Genomic DNA, 19,153 nt, shown 5'->3' on the forward strand with positions numbered 1-19,153 from the left:
CTAAAGAAAAGTAATTCATATTAAGGCACTATCCTAGCTTGGATCTATGTGTAAACTCGTGAATGACACTACATTAGGGTTATATCCTAGTTTTGCAGGACATTGCCTTTTTTGAGAGTGAGCCTACATCCTCTGTCCTGGCGGATTTCTCAAACAGGAAATGTCCTGGATTTTTAAAGGCCAAATGCTATAGCTCAGAAAGAGCCCTGATTGGTCTGCTTCATGATTGGTTCCTCCCCTGCATCCACAGCTAATTGGCCCCTTCATTTGCAGTCACACCTGCCAGATCCCTCCCACGCAGGCCCCAGCTCCTAGCCCTAGGGAGAGGGTCCTGAAGGAAGGTGCTGACTGACTGTCACATCCTGCACTTGCACCAGCCACTGTGACAGGGAGTGACACTACCCTGCACCTCCAGTGAGTGCCCCCGCTGCAGTTACCTCCTCCAGCACCCCAAATGTACCCCCTCTCCATTTCCCCCCCAGCTCTTCTATCCCCTTCCCCCACAGTGTCCTTTTTGGCAACCTGAAATATGGCAACCCTACCCTACTAGAGTGCTGCCAAGAACAGGTCCTATGAAATGAAGATGGTGAAGCCATTGCTCCTGGAACACACACTGTACATTTAGGGGTGGACGCTCAAAAATTAAAGTCTGACTGATTTTAAAAGTGTATTCAAAAGTTAATACTATGCCAGCAAAATAAGGAGTTATGCATCACAAAAGCAAATGTTATTCTAAGTAACATGACAAGAGGGAAATAATATTTCAGCAATGTATTCTGTTAATGTAATTTTAAATTAAAAGGCTAACAATTATCCCAACAGCCACTAAGGCTGAAAAACAGGATAAGGAATTATTGAAGTACACAAGCTAGTCTTAATACGTGAAACAACAGAACCTAGAAATAGCATACATTGATTGGCACTCTATAAACATCATAGATGTGTTTAAGCAGTGTTTCTCAAACTGTTGATCCAGACCCAAAAGGGGATCACAAGCTTATTGTAGGGGGTTCGCGGTATTACTTTTACTTCTGTGCTGCTGCTGCCTTCAGAGCTGGGCAGCTGGAGAGTAGCAATGACTGCTGGCCAGGTGCCCTGCTCTGAAGACAGCGTGGCCGCCAGTATCTGCACAATAGTAAGGGTGGCATTTTTGAGGGGGAGGTCGGTCATTGCGGCCTGAAATATTTTCAAAGAGGGGGCCCAACAAAATAAAATTGAGAACCCCTGTGTTAGAGGATCAGAAACTTTCCTTATCAGAAAGGAATGTAATAGGTGCTACAAACTATATATTAGCCATCAGTGCTTGATAATTAATGAGCAATAATTAGGATACTTCAATACAAGCAAAATCATAACTAAGAGTAATTTAAGTCTTTTTCCTGTACATCCTAAAGATTGTACTGTAGTATAAAGCAAGGCTCTACACAATATATTCAGCTCACTTTCTGTTGTGATGGATTGAAATATAAGATGTTAGCGGTGATGCTGCAGGAGGGAAATTATGATTTAGGCACGACAGGAGCATGTTGGGCTAAATTTCATGACAAGTGTCAACACTGAAAATTATTATTATAGAAGTGACAGAAAGGTAGCAAGACGCATTATATGTCAAGAACATTCATATAAGCAGTGAAATACTAATGGATAATTTTGGTAGGAGTTGCAATGCAAATTCTATGGATTAGAATGAGAGAACAGTAAATGAAAATTAAGTTAGTGTCTGCTACAGACTATTAAATCAGGAAGACAGGGTAGGTAAGATGAAGTGCTTGTGAATTAGACAAAATGTCAAGACCTGGAGCTCCTGATATTACCAAGGTATCTTCCAGTCAATTTTATGTGTATGAATGAGACAGAAAACCACTTACCATTCAAAGTAATATGAAATTAAAAGCCTGTAGCTCTGTTAATGTTAGACTTTTTTTATTATTATTTTTATGGACACAGACAGTCTACCTCTCCTCCATCATTCCCTATGCCAACGTGAAGCCTGCTGAATTATTCCAAACCATGAACTGCTTTATTAATCTGGAATGCCTTCACACAACTCTAGAACCCAGCGTCTGCTGCTACTAGGAACTATCAGCATGTTTCTCAAAGAAAATCACTTACGTATAAGAAGGCCTCTCTGCACAGCAGAAATCATGCAACGATCCTAGGCCTGATAACATGATACTTTCCCCTTTCTGAACTCAAGCCCATGTACACAATAGGAAGTCTGAGAAGCACTGCAGAGAAACTGAGCTCCAACCTTGGCCAATCCATTCTCCTCTTCGCTAATGAAAGTGAATTGAGAGCAACTGGGACCCTAATAACTGAGATCATCAACCTTTAGGGAAATTTACCACTCTCTCTAAAGCAAGTCTCAATTTGGCCAGTATTTAAGAAATCATCTCTTGATACAACAATCTTTCCATATATTGCCTCTCGTATCTAACCTCACAACCTTGTGCAATTGAGAAACTCACCAAGAGTTGCCTCCTACTCTGCATCAATACTGTCAAGGTTCTGGAATCTTCCTTGGTGTTAGTGGCACTGACATATGGATCTCCTCTTGGCCAGGTAAATCTGTTATTTTCAGTGGGAGATTTGCTGTGGATTGAGTGTAGTAGATGAATAACTTTGTAGACCTGGCTCATAGACAATAATTTAAAATGCAAATAGCTCTCTTCACACAAATAGCTTCACTCCCACTCTCTAATCCATGGAAGACTCGTACCAATATGTAATAAGACTCACTGAGAACCAATGCTGCCAAAAAAAAAAAAGTCAGATTGTTTTTGTGTGTTTGTTTTCAAGGGTGATGGCTGATTTGTAATAAGATTCAAAACAGCATTAGTGGGAGGCATAGCCAAATGATTGAAACATACCACTAGGAGTCAGGAGATATGTATTCTGTTCCATACACTCCTTGTATGACACAACCTTTTCCCCCCTTCCCCATTTGTAAAATGAGGATAACCACGTTATCCTTCTATGTGTGAGATTTAATTCATACTTTTAAAAGTACTTTGAACTCCTCAGGTAGAAGGTGCTATTGAAGTGTAAATTATATCTCAACAAAAGATAGCAGTATTGATATCAATCAGAGTTAAAATGAAGCTAGATAAACGTGCAGTTCACTTACTAAAGGCTAAAATGTTTATAAATCTTATTTCAGGAAACAATAAAATAATGAAAAACATTAATGGGTATACAGGATATTTAAATAAGTCAGTGTCTACTAGTTGACACTTATCAACTTGTCTTTTTAAAAAGACATCAACTCCAAGGTTGCACATACTAAAGCCCTAGTATCTCACATAGTGAAATATCAGAGTAAATGAAAATTCTGGCAGCTGAATTTCAAAAATTCCTAGGTATAATGCTGTGCTTAAGATAAAATTATTCTGATGAATTCCTACAATTCATTGCTGTTTTGAAGTGCTTGGGAAGGTGGGTGTTGGCAGCTGATTGGGGGGAAAAACTTGGTTTTGACCTGTGCTGAATTAAAATGGTATATTTAATATATATTAAATAAATAAAAACACGAGCTTAAACAAGTCCTGGTACACCCATAAGCACTGGTCAGGCATGAAAGGCTGTAAACAAAAAAACCCATCAGTCCCTCTGAAGAGGATCACAGTTAGGCACCTTTGCAATTTTACGTACAAGGAAGCTTTTATAGCATCTTATGTTTACCTCTCATTAGTAGACTAGGGGTTTTGTTTTTATGGTCATTAAACTTCATTAAAATCTTCTTTCAATAATTCTGGTCATGTAAATCTAACGTGCTTTACTGTGGGGAAAATATTTATTCAGGACAACAGTTAACAAGTGTATCCAAATATTGGTTTGTCAGATGCTAGCAAAATGCATGAGACTGACATTTTCTAGCAGCCCTGGAGGCAGATACCATACCCTCAAGTGCTTAGAAAGAAGGTGATAGAGTGGCTTAAAGGATTGGTAATTGGATACTTCACCTTTAGGTCACAGTAGGTCATTGGTTCAAGTACAGCATAGGCTAGTAATGACTAAAAATAATACTGACAGCTATTTGGAGGCCTATGTGAAATGCATTGGTGATCTTAGTACAATGCTTAGTAGACATGTATCAATGCTCAAAAAAGAAAATGAAGATGTTTGGCAGCTTTCTTAGAAATGTTTGTGTAGAAATACTGGATGTGGGTTACCTAGGCAGAGGTATGTTGACATGGAAGTTAGTTTCCTAACTAAATTCACTAGGACTCTTCTCTGAATAAGGACAACGGGACTGAGCCCTTGAGGTTTATGCAATATGTGAAGAGGGGTAAGTCGCTATCTGTAACTCCTTAGGCTATTTCTACACTGGCAATTGAACAACAAAACTTTTGTCTTTCAGAGGTGTTAAACCCTCCCTCCCCCCGAAAGGCAAAAGTTTTGCTGCAACAAGTGACAGTGTGAACAGTGCATTGTCGGCAGGAGCGCTCTCCTGCCGACAACGCAAACGCTGTTCGTTGGGGGTAGAAGTTTTTTGTCAGCAGGAGAGTCAACGAACAGTGGCTACACTGCACGACTTTTAGCGGCACAGCTGTGGTGACACAGCCGTGTCATTAAAAACTGTGTAGTGTAGACATAGCCTTAGCATTGTCATAGCTTCACTGGTAGAAAAAAAGCTATAGTTAGTAATGCCTTTGGTATCATGGAAAAAATACAATTAAAATTATAAATATCTGAAGTCACTTCTAAGCTCATTATTATTTAGAATCCTAGGAGATCCAATCAAGATAGAGATCCCATTCTATCGGGCACTGTACAAATAAATAGTCGGTAACATTTCCTTCCCTGAAGACCTTACAATCCAAACAAAGAAAACAGACAAAGGTAGGAGGAAAAACAGAAGCACACAGAATTGAAGTGACTTGCTCAAGGTAATACACTAGGTCAGTGACAATGCCAGACATAGAACTCGGGTCTCCTGACTCCTGCTCCAGTGCCTAGTCCACAAGGCCACACTGCTTCCTAGTGGACAGCTGCATTGTAGCAGTCTAATGAAGCCATGATTCCTTTGGGAGGAAAAAAGCATTTTATCTGTCAAGTTGGCTGACATAGGGACTGCTGTCCTCAGGCAAATTTGCCTGGGGTGAGTGTGAAGCTTTCCCTTATAGCTGTGGAAGCCTTATTCATCAGTTTTTGCAGAATTTAAACTTTCATTTAAAAACGATGCTTGTTACAATGACCATACAAATGTGAACTGAACAGGCCTGCTGAAGTGGGGCGAAGCGGGAATTGCCCAAGTGCCTGGGTGATTTAAAAGGGCCCAGAGGGCCCTGGCCACCGCCAACAGTGCAGCAGAGCTAAGACAGGCTTCCTGCCCATCCTTGCTCTGCACCACTCCCGGAAGCGGCCAGCATGACTCTGCGGCCCCAGAGGGGCGTGTTTCCGCATGCTGCCCCCGCCCTGAGTGCTGACTCCACAGCTCCCATTGGCTGGGACTGTGGTCAATGGGAGCTGTGGGGCTGGTGCCTGCGGGCAGCGGCGCGTGAAGAACCCCTGCCCCACCCCCCCCCCGCCTACAAGCTGCTGCCAGTGGGGTGTGCCGGTCACTTTCAGGAGCCGCCTGAGGTAAGCGCTGACTCCCTGACCCTCTTCTGCACCCCAACCCCCTGCCCTAGCCTAGAACCTGCACCCCCCCCCAAAGCCTGCACCGGCACCTCTTCCTGCACCCCAACTCCCTCCCAGAACCTGTACCCATCACCCCTCCCACACCCAAATCCCCTCCCAGAGCCCACAGTCCCTTCTGCACCAAACTCCCTCCCAGAGCCTGCACCCCACACTCCTTCCTGCACCCAAACTCCCTCCCAGAGCTTGCACCCCGCACTCCAACCCACTGCCGCAGCCTGGTGAAAATGAGTGAGGGTGGGGGATAGCAAGAGATGGAGGGAGGGGGAATGGAATGAGCAGGGGGCTGGACAGGGGCATGATCTCAGGGAAGGGGCAGGGTAGGGGGCGGGGCAAGGGTCTTTGGGTTTGTGCGATTAGACAGTTGGCAACCCTGCCAGGCGGGCATGTGGAAGTCCTGGATGTACTGGAAGAGCGCATGCAGCAGGCAGCTCGCTGGGCACCTGCCAGCGCAGGTGCAGCACTGCTCAAATGTCAGGTGGACCGTGTCCGTGGGGGCACGGCTTGTGTGTGCGTGGGGGCCCATTGACTATTCTGCCCTGCAATTGCTGTGAGCGAGCCTGGAACTGACACAGTAGTGTCTTCCTCAGTCTGCTGACAGACCGCTTGAATGATTCAGTTATAGAGCAAGCAACAGCAGAGTGAAATTACAAGACTCTAGTCAGTTTTACAATCAATTACAATTGCGGGCAACATTAAGACTGTAAATAATTATTTCTTTCTTCTGCTGCTCCTTGAGAAAGCTATGAGTTACAACAGAGGAGGAACTAGAGTTGGTCATTGGAGAGGAGGTCCCAAAAAATGGACATTGGCAAAAAGAAATAGTAGGGGAGACCTACTTTTTTTGCAATAGACGCCATGGGGCTCAGAAAGGCAAAGAAAGATATCCCCCCTCTTTCACCCTTCCAAGAGCTGGAACTTCAAATTTAGAATGAGCGCCTCGGGGGGGTCTCCACTTGTCTTTTATATTTATCTCTACCTAGCAGGTATCCAGTAAACTTTTCAAATTCTAGATATAACTCTCACTGGAAAACACACACAAAGTTAAGCACTTGTACAAGTGATTGCAGGTTTGGAGTCTTTTACTGTACCTTTAACTCAGCATTAACCTATTTAGTTCTTTGCATCAAGCTATTAGAATGGGGAAAATGTTAATGCCACTAACAGTGCTGTACTAGTTTTCTGGACGAACAGACACTTCAGTTTCCAAGTGTGTAAAGCATTACATTTCCTATTGAAAAAATCGTCCACGGGGAATCCTATTGATATGCAATATCTTGTTCTAAAGTAAATTATCACTGAAAAGTCAATGTTCAGGATTGTTGGATCTAGACGATTCCTGCAGTGTGAACAGGAATTTGAAAAAAAAAACCTTAGTAAACCTTAGTGACTCTGACAGACTATACCAAAGGAGAACTGTTAAATAAATTTGTTTTTACATGGCTGCTTTCCTGATAACTGCACTTGGACTACGCTAATTTTTCACAACTGTTGCACAAGATAAAAACAGAATGCTGAGAAAAATGAACTGCACTGAAAGTTAAGAAGAGTGCAAGTGTGGAATGAAAGACAGGTTGGCTTAAGATTGCTGTCAGGAATACAAGCCAAATTTGAGAAAAGTCAATGATTTCAGGAATTATACTGAATTTAGATCCTTCTTATTTGCTCAGACTGTGTACAATTTGTTTCTGGTACACCAGTTTAATACTATGGACAAAAACAGTACATGATTTCAATAGGTCTACTCAACATGAATAAAGTTAAGCATGTACTTTGCATGGTATTGGCCTGAAATTAGTTTACAGAAAGTTGGGAACTTATTTTTGCTGCAAGGCTAGCATTGGGTAGGGGAATATAGTTTATTTTCTAAAGTAAAAATATCTACAAGGTTTTCATTCTTTTCAATACTTAAGGCATAAGATTTACCAGACAGGGCTACACACATACTAAATCATTTTTAAGGCCTGACAACCTGGGCTCGGTTCTTTGAAAGTTTTCACCAGTGATGAGGCTGGTGCACATATCAGAGTTCCCATACATCAAATTACAAACATGCAGGGGGAAATAAAGTAAAAGTAGTATTGTATGACAGAGGTCTGGTGCAATCTGGGTCCGAATCTGGTATGATGGTAGTTTTAAAAAAGGCAGTTATAAATCCCCGTGGACTCTGTCTCTCTTTCCAAGCCAAGGTAAAGGCATAAACCCGGAAATGATCCCTTCTTCCACCTCACCAAGCTAGGAGCAGCAGCGTGGTGTTTGCACACCTCATCCCAGCTTTACTCGTACAAATCCACCTCCTTAGGGAGACGTGTGAAAAGGCAACCTACAATCAATATGGAAAACTCTCCGGGCTATAAATCAGCCACGTGGAGCTGTCGCTGCGGTGACTTCCTGCTTCAGATCATTTGAGCTGTTGGGCGCAGCTCAGCAGGGAGAAGACGAGACAAGCAGCAGAGGAATCGGGGCAGTTTTAAGGAGGGGGAGAAAAAGTTTGTGCTTGCAGCACAGTGACGGACTGAGGAGGGGGCAGCGGCAGCAGCAGCCGGCGGCGGAGGGAAGGCAGCAGATCAGCAGGCAGGGATCGGGGTAGAGCTAAAGAGAGGAGCAGCAGCTGAGAGCAGGCGGCTCGAGCGAGCAGGAGCGGGGGGCGCAACGCCAGGCGCGGGCAGGGAGCCGAGCCCGGCTCGGGGCTGGGGACGGGGTAGCTCAGGAGGGGGCCGAGGCGGGCGGCGGGAGCGGTAAGCGGTAGCAGGGCGTCGGGCCGGCGCGGGACGATGCGGCTGAAGCTGGGTTTTCTGCTGCGCGCCGTGCTGCTGGCGGGCAGCTTCCTGGGGCTGCTGCTGCTCTGGTCCTCGCTGTCCCCCCGCGCCGAGGAGCCGAGCCCGCAGGGCAGGATGCGGGTGAGTGAGCGAGCGCTCGGGCGGGGCGGTGTCTCCCCCCAGTGCGGGGGGATGGGGAAGGGGTGTCTCCCGGCCCGCCCAGCCCCCTCCAGAAGAGGCGGCTGCTCCCGGCAAGGCCTCCCTCCTTCCCTGGGCGGCGGCTGGCGCCCAGGCTGCGGCCTGTGGCGTTTGAAGGCCCGACCGGGGAGCTGCGGCCGGCCTGGCCAGCCGGGCTCCTCGCAGCGCCCCTACGCCCGGGCACCATGCCCAGCCGTCCCCGCTGCCGAGCACGGATGTGGCGGGCTTCGCTGTGGCGGGCACCCGGGGATCGAGCCCCGCTGGGCGACCGCCGCCCTCGGGCCTGCCCTGACCCTGTGGCTCTGGGCAGGGGGAGTCCCGCCCACCCCCGAGGCGGTCGATACCCGTGAGGGGACCAGGCTGCGGCCCGTGCAGTCCCCCGGTGCAGCGGCAGCCTAGCTCCAAGAAGGGCTGGCTTTGGTGGGTGCAGCGCTCTTCTCTCCCCCCCTGCCCCCAACCCCCCGTTACTCGGGGTGGTGGCGGCGGCATGCAGCGCCCACTGAAATGTCTGAGCAGACCTAGGGAGGATCAGGGACATTCAATTGAGAAGGGAGACAGACCGGAGCCGAGGCTCTGGGGGTGTATCCGGCACTCACCGAGTTCATTAGAGCGACGCTGGAAGGGCTATGTTATCCCGCGCCCGCAGGTGGCAGGAAATACCCTGCCTTCTTCTGCGAACTAAATGGCAGGAGCAAGAGCTGCACAGGTGTACAGGGCTAGCTGTAGTTAATCAGTTTCAGTCAGAGGCAGTCTTTTATATACAAAAACAATGCCCTTACCTTGTTCGTTTTGGATAAGAGCACTGGCTCAGGCATATGCTTTTATTGCAGTAAACAATAGCTTGAACAGTGATTTCCTAATTGTGAAACACTTGATATACATCTCAGCCTCAGGGTAATTCTGGCAGAGGCCTTGCACCTCTGTATTCACTCCCTGGGAAAATGCACAGAACATTAATCCTGGCACTTTTAGTAAAAGCTACAAATTGCACCATTTTTGCCTCTGCCTTCCCAGTTGATCTAATTCCTAGCTGACTGGTTGGATGAAAGGCACGTTTTATCACATTGAGACGTTAATTATCTTAATGTAAACTTTGTAAGGTGTCCAGATACCCCATAATGCTTACTTTTTACCATGTATTAAAAAACAGTACACGTTTTCTTCTCTTCCCCCTTTCACAAACTTTCTTCATTCTCCTGTGATGTGGTAGTTCTCATCTCAAGGGGCCCCCACTGTGCTCCACCTACTACAGACAGAGGAACATTTGTGGTGGAGAAGAGAGAAGCAGATCCAGCAGAAAGAGTAACATGAAAAGCTCTTGCTGCTGGCATGATAGTAGTAGTTGGTGTGGGGGTGGCAGAACAGACCTTATTCAGGGCTACAAGTCCCCACAGTGAAACAGTAGCATGGTCTTTGATATCTAGAACAACTGACTGCTGTTGTAATAGAATTTTGTTCTTAAAATATTTTTTACCAGTAGCTTGTAAAAATGCTATACTTCAAGAGGTCTGAGAAACAAATGTGCATGCTCCCCAACTGCATGTGTTACTATAGAATTACTGCAGTTGAGAATAAACCGGCCCTCCTTTGACTGGATTTGCAGTAGGTATTTCTGTTTAGATCATATCTTGTAAGTGCTGTTCATCATGCTGAGGTTCAAAAGCTAAGTTTAAAGTAATCTCGGAGATCTTACTTTAACCCACAAAAGCAAGCAAGGAAATTTCATAGTTAAAACTAAAAATCTGAGATGACATTCTGGCTTTCACTCATTGTTTGTTTGGCTTTTATAGCTGAACACTTTGCATAATAACCAAGAGAAAGTTAGTTTGTATAATTCTTAACTTGTGAAAATTAGTAGGCTCTTTCAAGAGATGTTGCTATCGTTTGAAACCCATACAGTTTGTTGGATCGTGTCAGATATAGTTGAGATGATGGATTATAATGGCTCCTTTGGAGTTCTCATGGTTGATTAGAAAATGAGTTTTCTAATTTCTGATCTGTCCTTCTAAAAACATGTTTTATGCCCGTACAATAAACCCATGTTTAAAACCTTTAGAATTTTTAGTTGCATATGAATTTTCTTGTCTGTGACATTTCAGTTTGAATTCACTAAAATCATTTATTTTTATTTTTAGTGCTTATGAAGGGTGTTAGTCTTGACAGCTGTGGAAACTAAAGTCTCCTAAAAGAATAGGCAAATCATGGGTAGTAGTTATTGAGAGGTAATTCAGGGTCTATCCTCACAGCAAAGAAAAACCCATGGCTGGGCTGTGCCCACTGATGTGGGCTTGCGTGCCTTGGGCTGCAGAACTGTTTCATTGACACCTGAGCTCTGGGACCCTCCTGCCTCAGAGGTTCCTAGAGCCTGGGCTGCAGCCTGAGCCCAGAAGTCTACACAGCAATGAAACAGCCGCACTGGCTGAGCTCTGTGAGTGTGAGTCGGCTGCCGCAGGCCAGCTGCAGGTATCGTTGCAGCTTCAGGTGGCTCCTACTGGTCACTATTGAGGTGCACTTCCTGATGTGAAGAATCTTTCCCCGCTTCTGTGTGCGTGTATTGATTAAAACGAGGACTGTAGTGCAATGAAACTTCCACCTTTCACAAACACTGAATTCACTCAGATAAAAATTGCTTCTGAGCTGAAACCTTGTGGCCAAGTTGAATGATTACAGACAAGGTGGATGAGGTAATATTTTTATTGGACCAACTTTTGTTGGTGAGGCCTGGTCTACACTATGAGTTTATGTTGGATTTAGCAGCGTTAAATCCGAATTAACCCTGCACCCGTCCACACAACGAAGCCATTTTTTCAACATAAAGGGCTCTTAAAACCAATTTCTGTACTCCTTCCCAACCAGGGGATTAGCGCTGAAATCGACATCGCCGTTTCGAATTAGGGTTAGTGTGGACGCAATTCAAAGGTATTGGCCTCCGGGAGTTATCCCACAGTGCACCATTGTGACCTCTCTGGACAGCACTCTCAACTTGGATGCACTGGCCAGGTGTACAGGAAAAAGCCCTGGGAGCTTTTGAATCTCATTTCCTGTTTGGCCAGGCGAGCTAATCAGCACAGGTGACCATGCAGTCCCAGAATCGAAAAAGAGCTCCAGCATGGACCGAACGAGAGGTACTGGATCTGACCACTGTATGGGGAGAGGAATCTGTGCTATCAGAACTACATTCCAAAAGACGAAATGCCAAAACATTTCAAAAAATCTCAGAGGCCATGAGGGACAGAGGCTACATCAGGGACGCAACACAGAGCCACATGAAAGTTAAGGAGCTCAGACAAGCGTACCAGAAAACCAAAGAATCAAACAGACGCTCTGGGACAGAGACCCAGACATGCCGCTTCTATGCTGAGTTGCATGCAATTCTAGGGGGGGGGGCCGCAACCACGACTCCACCCCTGTCCATAGTTTCCAATGATGGGGTACTCTCCGCCATGGCTGAGGATTTTGCGGACGGGGAAGATGAGGAGGAGGAGGAGCACGAGCTTGGGGAGAGTACACAGTACACCGTTCTCCTCAACAGCCAAGATCTTTTTATCACCCTGATTGAAATACCCTCCCAACCCAACGAAGCCGGAGAGTGTACCTCTGGTGAGTGTACCTTTTAAAATATAATACATGTTATAAAAACAAGCTTCTTTAATGATTAAGTAGCCTTGAGGACTTGGGATGCATTCGTGGCTAGTACTGCTACTGGAAAAGTCTGTTTACGTGTCTGGGGATGGAGTGGAAATCCTCCAGGGACATATCCATGAAGCTCTCCTGGAGGTACTCTAAAAGCCTTTACAGAAGGTTTCTGGGAAGAGCAGCCTTATTCCGTCCTCCATGGTAGGATACTTTACCATGCCATGCTAGTAGCAAGTAATCTGATATCATTGCATGACAAAGCCTGGCAGCATATGGTCCCGGTGTTTGCTGGCATTCAAGCAACATCCGTTCTTTATCTCTCTGGGTTATCCTCAGGAGAGTGATATCGTTCATGGTAACCTGGTTGAAATAGGGGAATTTAATTAAGGGGACATTCAGAGGTGGCCGTTCCTACTGGGCTGTTTGCCTGTGGCTGAAAAGAAATCCTCCACGCAGTTAGCCACGTGGGGAGATGGGGGGCAGCATTGGCGCTGAGGGGTTCGCGTTTGGCTAGCAGGTATCTTCTCTGATACCAGCCAGGCGGTGGGGGGGAGGGGAAAAGCGATCATCCCAGACAATTGGATGGGGGAAGGGGGTTAGTTTGGTTTCTGCTGCTGCACGTTAACAGGAAAACTGCAGCAGTAAATGGCCAACTCAACGGGCTTTGCTTGGTATGGGAAAAGAGGGGGCTGCTGTTATGAAGGTTGCAGAAGCCGAAAGACTATGGCTTACCATGGCCGCCTGCAAGCCGAATTCTGTTGCCCGGCCCTGCGTGTGTGATCTCTAACACCAAAGCTGCAGGCACTCAATATAAGATGCAAAATGCGACCTTGTGCCAAAATCACATGTGCTATGTAATGTGAATAGTGTTGTTCACCGTGAAAGAGTATAGCTATTGTTCTGTAAAATGTATCTTTTTAAATACTTCACTTCCTTTTTTTCCTCCAGCAGCTGCAAATGTTTCAAGCCTCCCTCCTCCATCCCAAAGGCTATCTCAGATAAGGTGGCGAAAAAAACACACACATGATGACATGTTCTCTGAGCTCAGGCAGTCCTCCGGCACTGACAGAGCTGTGTGGAGGGACACAATAGCAGAGTACAGGACAGTGGCCGATGAACGTGAGGAGAGGTGGCGGCAGGAAGATCAGAGGAGGCATGAGGCAACACTGGGGCTACTGTGGGATCAAACGGACATGCTCTGGCTTCTGGTGGAGGTTCATGAATGGCAGCAGGATCACAGACTGCCACTGCAGCCCCTGCTTAACCGCCCTCCGTCCTTCCCAAGTTCCATAGCCTCCTCACCCAGATGCCCAAGAACGCGGGGTGGGAGGCTCCAGGCACCCAACCACTCCACCCCAGTGGACAGCCCAAGCAACAGAAGGCTAGCATTCAACAAGTTTTGAAGTGGCCTTTTCTTTCCCTCCTACCCTCCTCTCACACCCCACCCTGCTACCTTGTCAGTTATCTCCCTATTTTTATAATCAATTAATAAAGAATACATGTTTTTTTAAATGATAGTGACTTTATTTCCTTTGCAAGCAAGCTGTGATTGAAGGGGAGAGGGAGGGTGGCTTACAGGGAATTTAGAGGCAACCAAGGGGGTGGGTTTTCATCAAGGAGAAACAAACAGAAGTGTCACACAGTACCCTGGCCAGTCATGAAACTGGTTTTCAAAGCTTCTCTGATGCGCACCGCGCCCTCCTGTGCTCTTCTAACCGCCCTGGTGTCTGGCTGTGCGTAACCAGTAGCCAGGCGATTTGCCTCAACCTCCCACCCGCCATAAACATCTCCCCCTTACTCTCACAGATATCGTGGAGCGCACAGCAAGCAGTAATAACAGTGGGAATATTGGTTTCGCTGAGGTCTAAGCGAGTCAGTAAACTGCACCAGCGCGCCTTTCAACGTCCAAATGCACATTCTACCACCATTCTGCACTTGCTCAGCCTGTAGTTGAACAGCTCCTGACTACTGGCCAGGCTGCCTGTGTACGGCTTCATGAGCCATGGCATTAAGGGGTAGGCTGGGTCCCCAAGGATAACTATAGGCATTTCAACATCCCCAACAGTTATTTTCTGGTCTGGGAAGTAAATCCCTTCCTGCAGCTGTTCAAACAGACCAGAGTTCCTGAAGACGCGAGCGTCATGAACCTTTCCCGGCCATCCCACGTTGATAGTGAAACGTCCCTTGTGATCCACCAGTGCTTGCAGCACCATTGAAAAGTACCCCTTGTGGTTTATGTACTGGCTGCACTGGTGATCCGGTCCCAAGATAGGGATATGCATTCCATCAATGGCCCCACCACAGTTAGGGAATCCCATTGCAGCAAAGCCATCTAGTATGACCTGCACATTTCCCAGAGTCACTACCTTTGATAGCAGCAGCTCAATGATTGTGTTGGCTATTTGCATCTCAGCAACCCCCACAGTAGATTTGCCCACTCCAAATTGATTCCCGGCTGACCGGTAGCTGTCTGGTGTTGCAAGCTTCCACAGGTCTATTGCCACTCGCTTGTGAACTGTGAGGGCTGCTCTCATCTTGATATTCTTGTGCTTCATGGCAGGGGAAAGCAAGTCACAAAGTTCCATGAAGTGCCCTTACGCATGCGAAAGTTTCGCAGTCACTGGGAATCATCCCAGACCCGCAACACTATGCGGTCCCACCACTCTATGCTTGTTTCCCGGGCCCAGAATCAGCATTCCACGGCATGAGCCTGCCCCATTAACACCATGATCTCCAAATTGCGGGGGAACGCGGTTTTAGAGAAAAGTGTGTTCATGTCTGTCGCCTCCTTGCCTGGTTTTTCAGGTGCTGGTTCTGCATACACTGCACGATAATGCGTGAGGTGTTTACAATGGTTATAACTGCTGTGGTGAGCTGAATGGGCTCCATGCTTGCTGTGCAATGGCGTCCGCTCCTGCTCGGGCAATCCAGGGAAAAGGGCGCAAAACGATTGTTTGCCATTGCTCTGACGGAGGGAGGGGGCGACTGACAACATGGCTTATGGGAATTAAAATCAACAAAGGGGTGGCTTTGCGAGAAACAGAATGCCCCCCTTAAGGACAGAACTCAAAACTGGGTTTAGCAGGCAGTTGATTTCACAGAGGGAGGGAGGGAGGAGAAAATGAATACAAAACAAATCTGGTCTATTTCTTGTTTTGATCCACTTCATCTATCTTTATACATCTTGCTGGCAGCAGACTGTGCAGTACGACCGCCAGCCATTGTCATCTCCTGGGTCCTCGGCAGAAGATGGTGCAGTATGACTGCTGGCCATCGTCTTCTCCTGGCTGCTGATTAAAAGACCAGTGCACTGCCGGTAGGACTCAATCTCCATGAGACGAAACTTAAAAGGGAAACGACCTGGCTGAGTCACTCCCATGTTTGCCCAGGCACCCCGACCTCATCGAGGTCGGTTAAAAGAGCACCCTGGACTACGTCGATGACGGCTACCAGTCATACTGCGCTGTCTGCTGCCAAAAGGCAATAAGCTGCTACTGTGTAGCAATGCAGTAGTGCATCTGCCAGCATCCAGGAGACATATGGTGACGGTGAGCTGAGCAGGCTCCATGCTTGCCGTGGTATGGCATCTGCACGGATAACCCAGGAAAAAAGGCGCGAAACGATTGTCTGCTGTTGCTTTCACGGAGGGAAGGAGGGAGGAAGCGAGGGAAAGGGGGCCTGACGATATGTACCCAGAACCACCCGCGACAATGTTTTAACCCCATCGGGGATTGGGATTTCTACCCAGAATTCAAATGGGCGGCGGAGACTGTGGGAACTGTGGGATAGCTACCCACAGTGCAACGCTCCAGAAGTCGACGGTTACCTCGGTACTGTAGACACACTCTGCCGACTACATGCACGTAGTGCATTTGTGTGGGGACACACACAATCGACTCTATAAAAACGCTTTCTACAAAACCGATTTCTATAAATTCGACCTAATTTCGTAGTGTAGACAAGGCCTGAGAGAGACAAGCTTTTGAGCTAGAACACCACTCACTCTTCTGGTCTAGGAAATGTACTCAGAGTGTCACAGTTAAATACAAGGAGTAACAGATTGTTTAGCATAACTAGTTAACCCATATTTCAAGGGACCATTCAAAGTGAAGTGGCCTGTTAACACCTCTACAGTCGTGAGGGAGACGGGGGTTGGTTCATGGGTTATAGATTGTTGTAATAAGCCATAAATGAATGATTACTGCCAATTATAAAGCTCTGAAAACAAGAGTTTATAAACTTGGAAATGCTGACAGACCCTTAACTTAACAAGCAGCTTTCTGCTAGCTCTTAACTGTGCATGCTCCTTCCTTGTATCCCTGGGTGCATGCACAATTGCTGCTTGGCTCAAGTGGTTAGAGATCTCAGGTCACATATAAAAAGACTGATTTGGAAACCACTTCCAGCTGAGGCATGTTTTTTAAACTAGAAAGAGCAGGTCTAAAATGTGTGAATCTGGGGAAAAGGTATTCTATCCATGGTTACCTATAGATGATATATGCAGGTTGAACTACTCAGACTTTTAATTTCAGTGATAAGCATTTAATCATACATTTAGGAAAACTGCACTTTATTTCTAATGAAGAGTTAGATTTTTTTTCTCTGTGTTAAATACACTATCCAAGAGAAAAATCTAATCCAAGTGACTAGGTCTTAATTTATTAGTCAGGTGAATTGGTTATTTTGTTTACAATCACTTACTTTATGTATCTTGTAGTTTGTGTGCTTGATGCTTTATGTATAAAAACAAGGTCCAGGCCCTGAAGCTAAAATATAGCCAACACAAGTGTTAGTGTATGTATGCCCGTGGTGCAGTGAGTTAAGAATGATTTGGAGGAGGATAAAGAGGATGGTTAGCGAATGGTGACTCAGTGGGTGACATAGAATAAAGCATTGAATTTTGAGTTGGTTAAGGAGACCAATGGAGCAATTGTATAGTGCCCACTGACCAGTCTTTTCTGTTTTCTTTTCTTTTTTTAAAGCAGATAAAAAAGCATGCATAAGACAAAAAGCATGCATAAGACTAGGAACGTTACTACATTTGAAACTACATTTGAAAGTATGGTGATAACTGCTATGTTGGACATGATAACACTCCATGACACTATCCTGTATTTACACAAGAGATTTGTACCTCTGGGGATGTACTTTAGCATTTTCAAACAACAACAAATGTTAGAAACACTGGTAACGTTACAAATCTTTCAGAATGCAGTTTATCATAAATACATTGTCAGTGGTCTGTGGAACAGCTGATAGATTTTTAACATGAGAAATGTTATGTCATATATTGTGTATCTAAAAATTAGGAGGTAACTTTTGCATTGATTGCCTATAACTTTCAGTTGTTTAACAATCAAAGTTATTGCATTCAGGTTGGAAGGAACATGAAGGTATAAATGTCTCGTTGTTTAGCGGTAGTGAAAAAGGTCAAGATAATCATAGGGTGAATCCAAAGGAACTGGGGGGGCTGGGAAGAAAATATGCCATTGTATAAAACCATGGTTGAGACTCCACTGCGGCTAGGAGTACTGTGTCCAGTTTTGGGAATCTTATCTCTGAAGGGATGTACAAATTTTGGAGAAGGTTCAGATAAATCAAGGTACGGTATATAGTTTTTTCATTATAACCTGAGCAGTTTGCAGAGGAATTCTAATCTAAGAGTGACAAGGTGAAAAAATGAATTCTTCTCTGCTTGGCAGTGATCCCATATGAAATAAGCTAATTTTAGAAGTAGAAAGAATTCTTGTATGTATTTTTCTCAAAACTACCAGCCTGCAAGAAGTCTGAGATCTCAGTGTTGGGTTCTTTTCCTTGTGTGTCATTATCTTTTTTGGTTCCTGCAGTAGAGGTTCTGTTGGCCAGATTATGTCCTTAATTGAAGCTGTGCAACTCCACATCCTTCAGTCAGGCTGTTCAAGTTTAACTGGTTGGAAGTTAGTAAATAATTCTGATTTGTGCATTATATGTACCTAAGAAGATATCACAGTGACCTTTTAAGGGAATTATATGAACTGAGCAACAACAGAAACACATGGACACTAAAATGGAGGGGCAGGGAGAAAAACTTCGGCTAAGTATACGGAGGGCTGTCATCATTGTAAAAGGGCTGTCATCATCGTAAAAACATTTGAAATTTTCTTCTAGAAATGATGGAGGAATTTACATTACAAAGATTCTAGGAGAAGAAGTAATTGCTTGTCTCACCAGTGGTATTTGGGGTATAAATGTAATTCAGATCTTAACTATGGCAAATTTCTTGTTCTTATATTATTTATACTGGAATTTACAAATGTGTACCCAACACACAAGCCTCTGGGGTATATCTATAGAATAGCATATGTATTGAAACATGACTAACTGTTTGAGGGGGGAGGCAAGACTTTCTCCTAGGGTGTATCAGCAGAGATGGATTTACAAAGTAAAAGTAAAAGCTAACTATACAAAATCCAGCAAATGAACAGTTTGGGGTGGGGGAGAGGAAGGAGGAAAAAAGTCCACAAGTGATTGAATGGTGTACACCTCAAAGACGGGAGGAATCATTAGGAATTAGAGTGTAGTAATGTGAGAAGCGATGGAATGTAATTAAAAAATAAAATTTTAGGTTAAATATCAGGAAGGGGAGATTATTCCAGTGTCATAATCTCCCAAGGAAAGTGGTGGATACCTTTATTTCTAAACGCCTTTTAAAAACCAGTCTTGGTAAAGTACTAGAAAATGTGTTGTGCTGAACAATCTTGTATAGGTAGTATAGTTGACTAGAAAAACCTACTCTATAGGTCTCTGAGTCTAATTTTTCTGTGGCTACTGGTATTTGGGTTTGGAGCACGCATCAAGGATCATTTGTTTGGATGAAGAGGGTGATGTTACCTACCAAAACACTATTTTACAATTAATTAACAATAATTAACTCTTTTACA

The 19,153-nt window shown here is 45.2% G+C and overlaps 1 protein-coding gene and 1 long non-coding RNA gene across 4 annotated transcripts in view; one reads left to right on the top strand and one right to left on the bottom strand.

Annotated features, from left to right (window-relative positions):
- Positions 1 to 9,322, bottom strand: part of LOC122465705 — a 167,727-nt gene extending 158,405 nt beyond the window's left edge. Inside the window, exon 1 of the long non-coding RNA XR_006290725.1 lies at positions 9,194 to 9,322. This is a non-coding gene — a long non-coding RNA (uncharacterized LOC122465705). The remainder of the gene's footprint in view (positions 1 to 9,193) is intronic.
- GALNT7 (polypeptide N-acetylgalactosaminyltransferase 7) overlaps positions 7,493 to 19,153 on the top strand; it is a 117,284-nt gene continuing 105,623 nt past the window's right edge. For all 3 annotated transcript variants that reach the window (XM_037897547.2, XM_037897546.2, XM_043545988.1), the window contains exon 1: positions 7,493 to 8,540. In XM_037897547.2, coding sequence (XP_037753475.1) covers positions 8,415 to 8,540 — 126 coding nt within the window. In that variant the 5' untranslated portion in view covers positions 7,493 to 8,414. The remainder of the gene's footprint in view (positions 8,541 to 19,153) is intronic.

This window comes from Chelonia mydas, chromosome 4 (assembly GCF_015237465.2).
Source record: "Chelonia mydas isolate rCheMyd1 chromosome 4, rCheMyd1.pri.v2, whole genome shotgun sequence".
Lineage (NCBI taxonomy): Eukaryota > Metazoa > Chordata > Testudines > Cheloniidae > Chelonia > Chelonia mydas.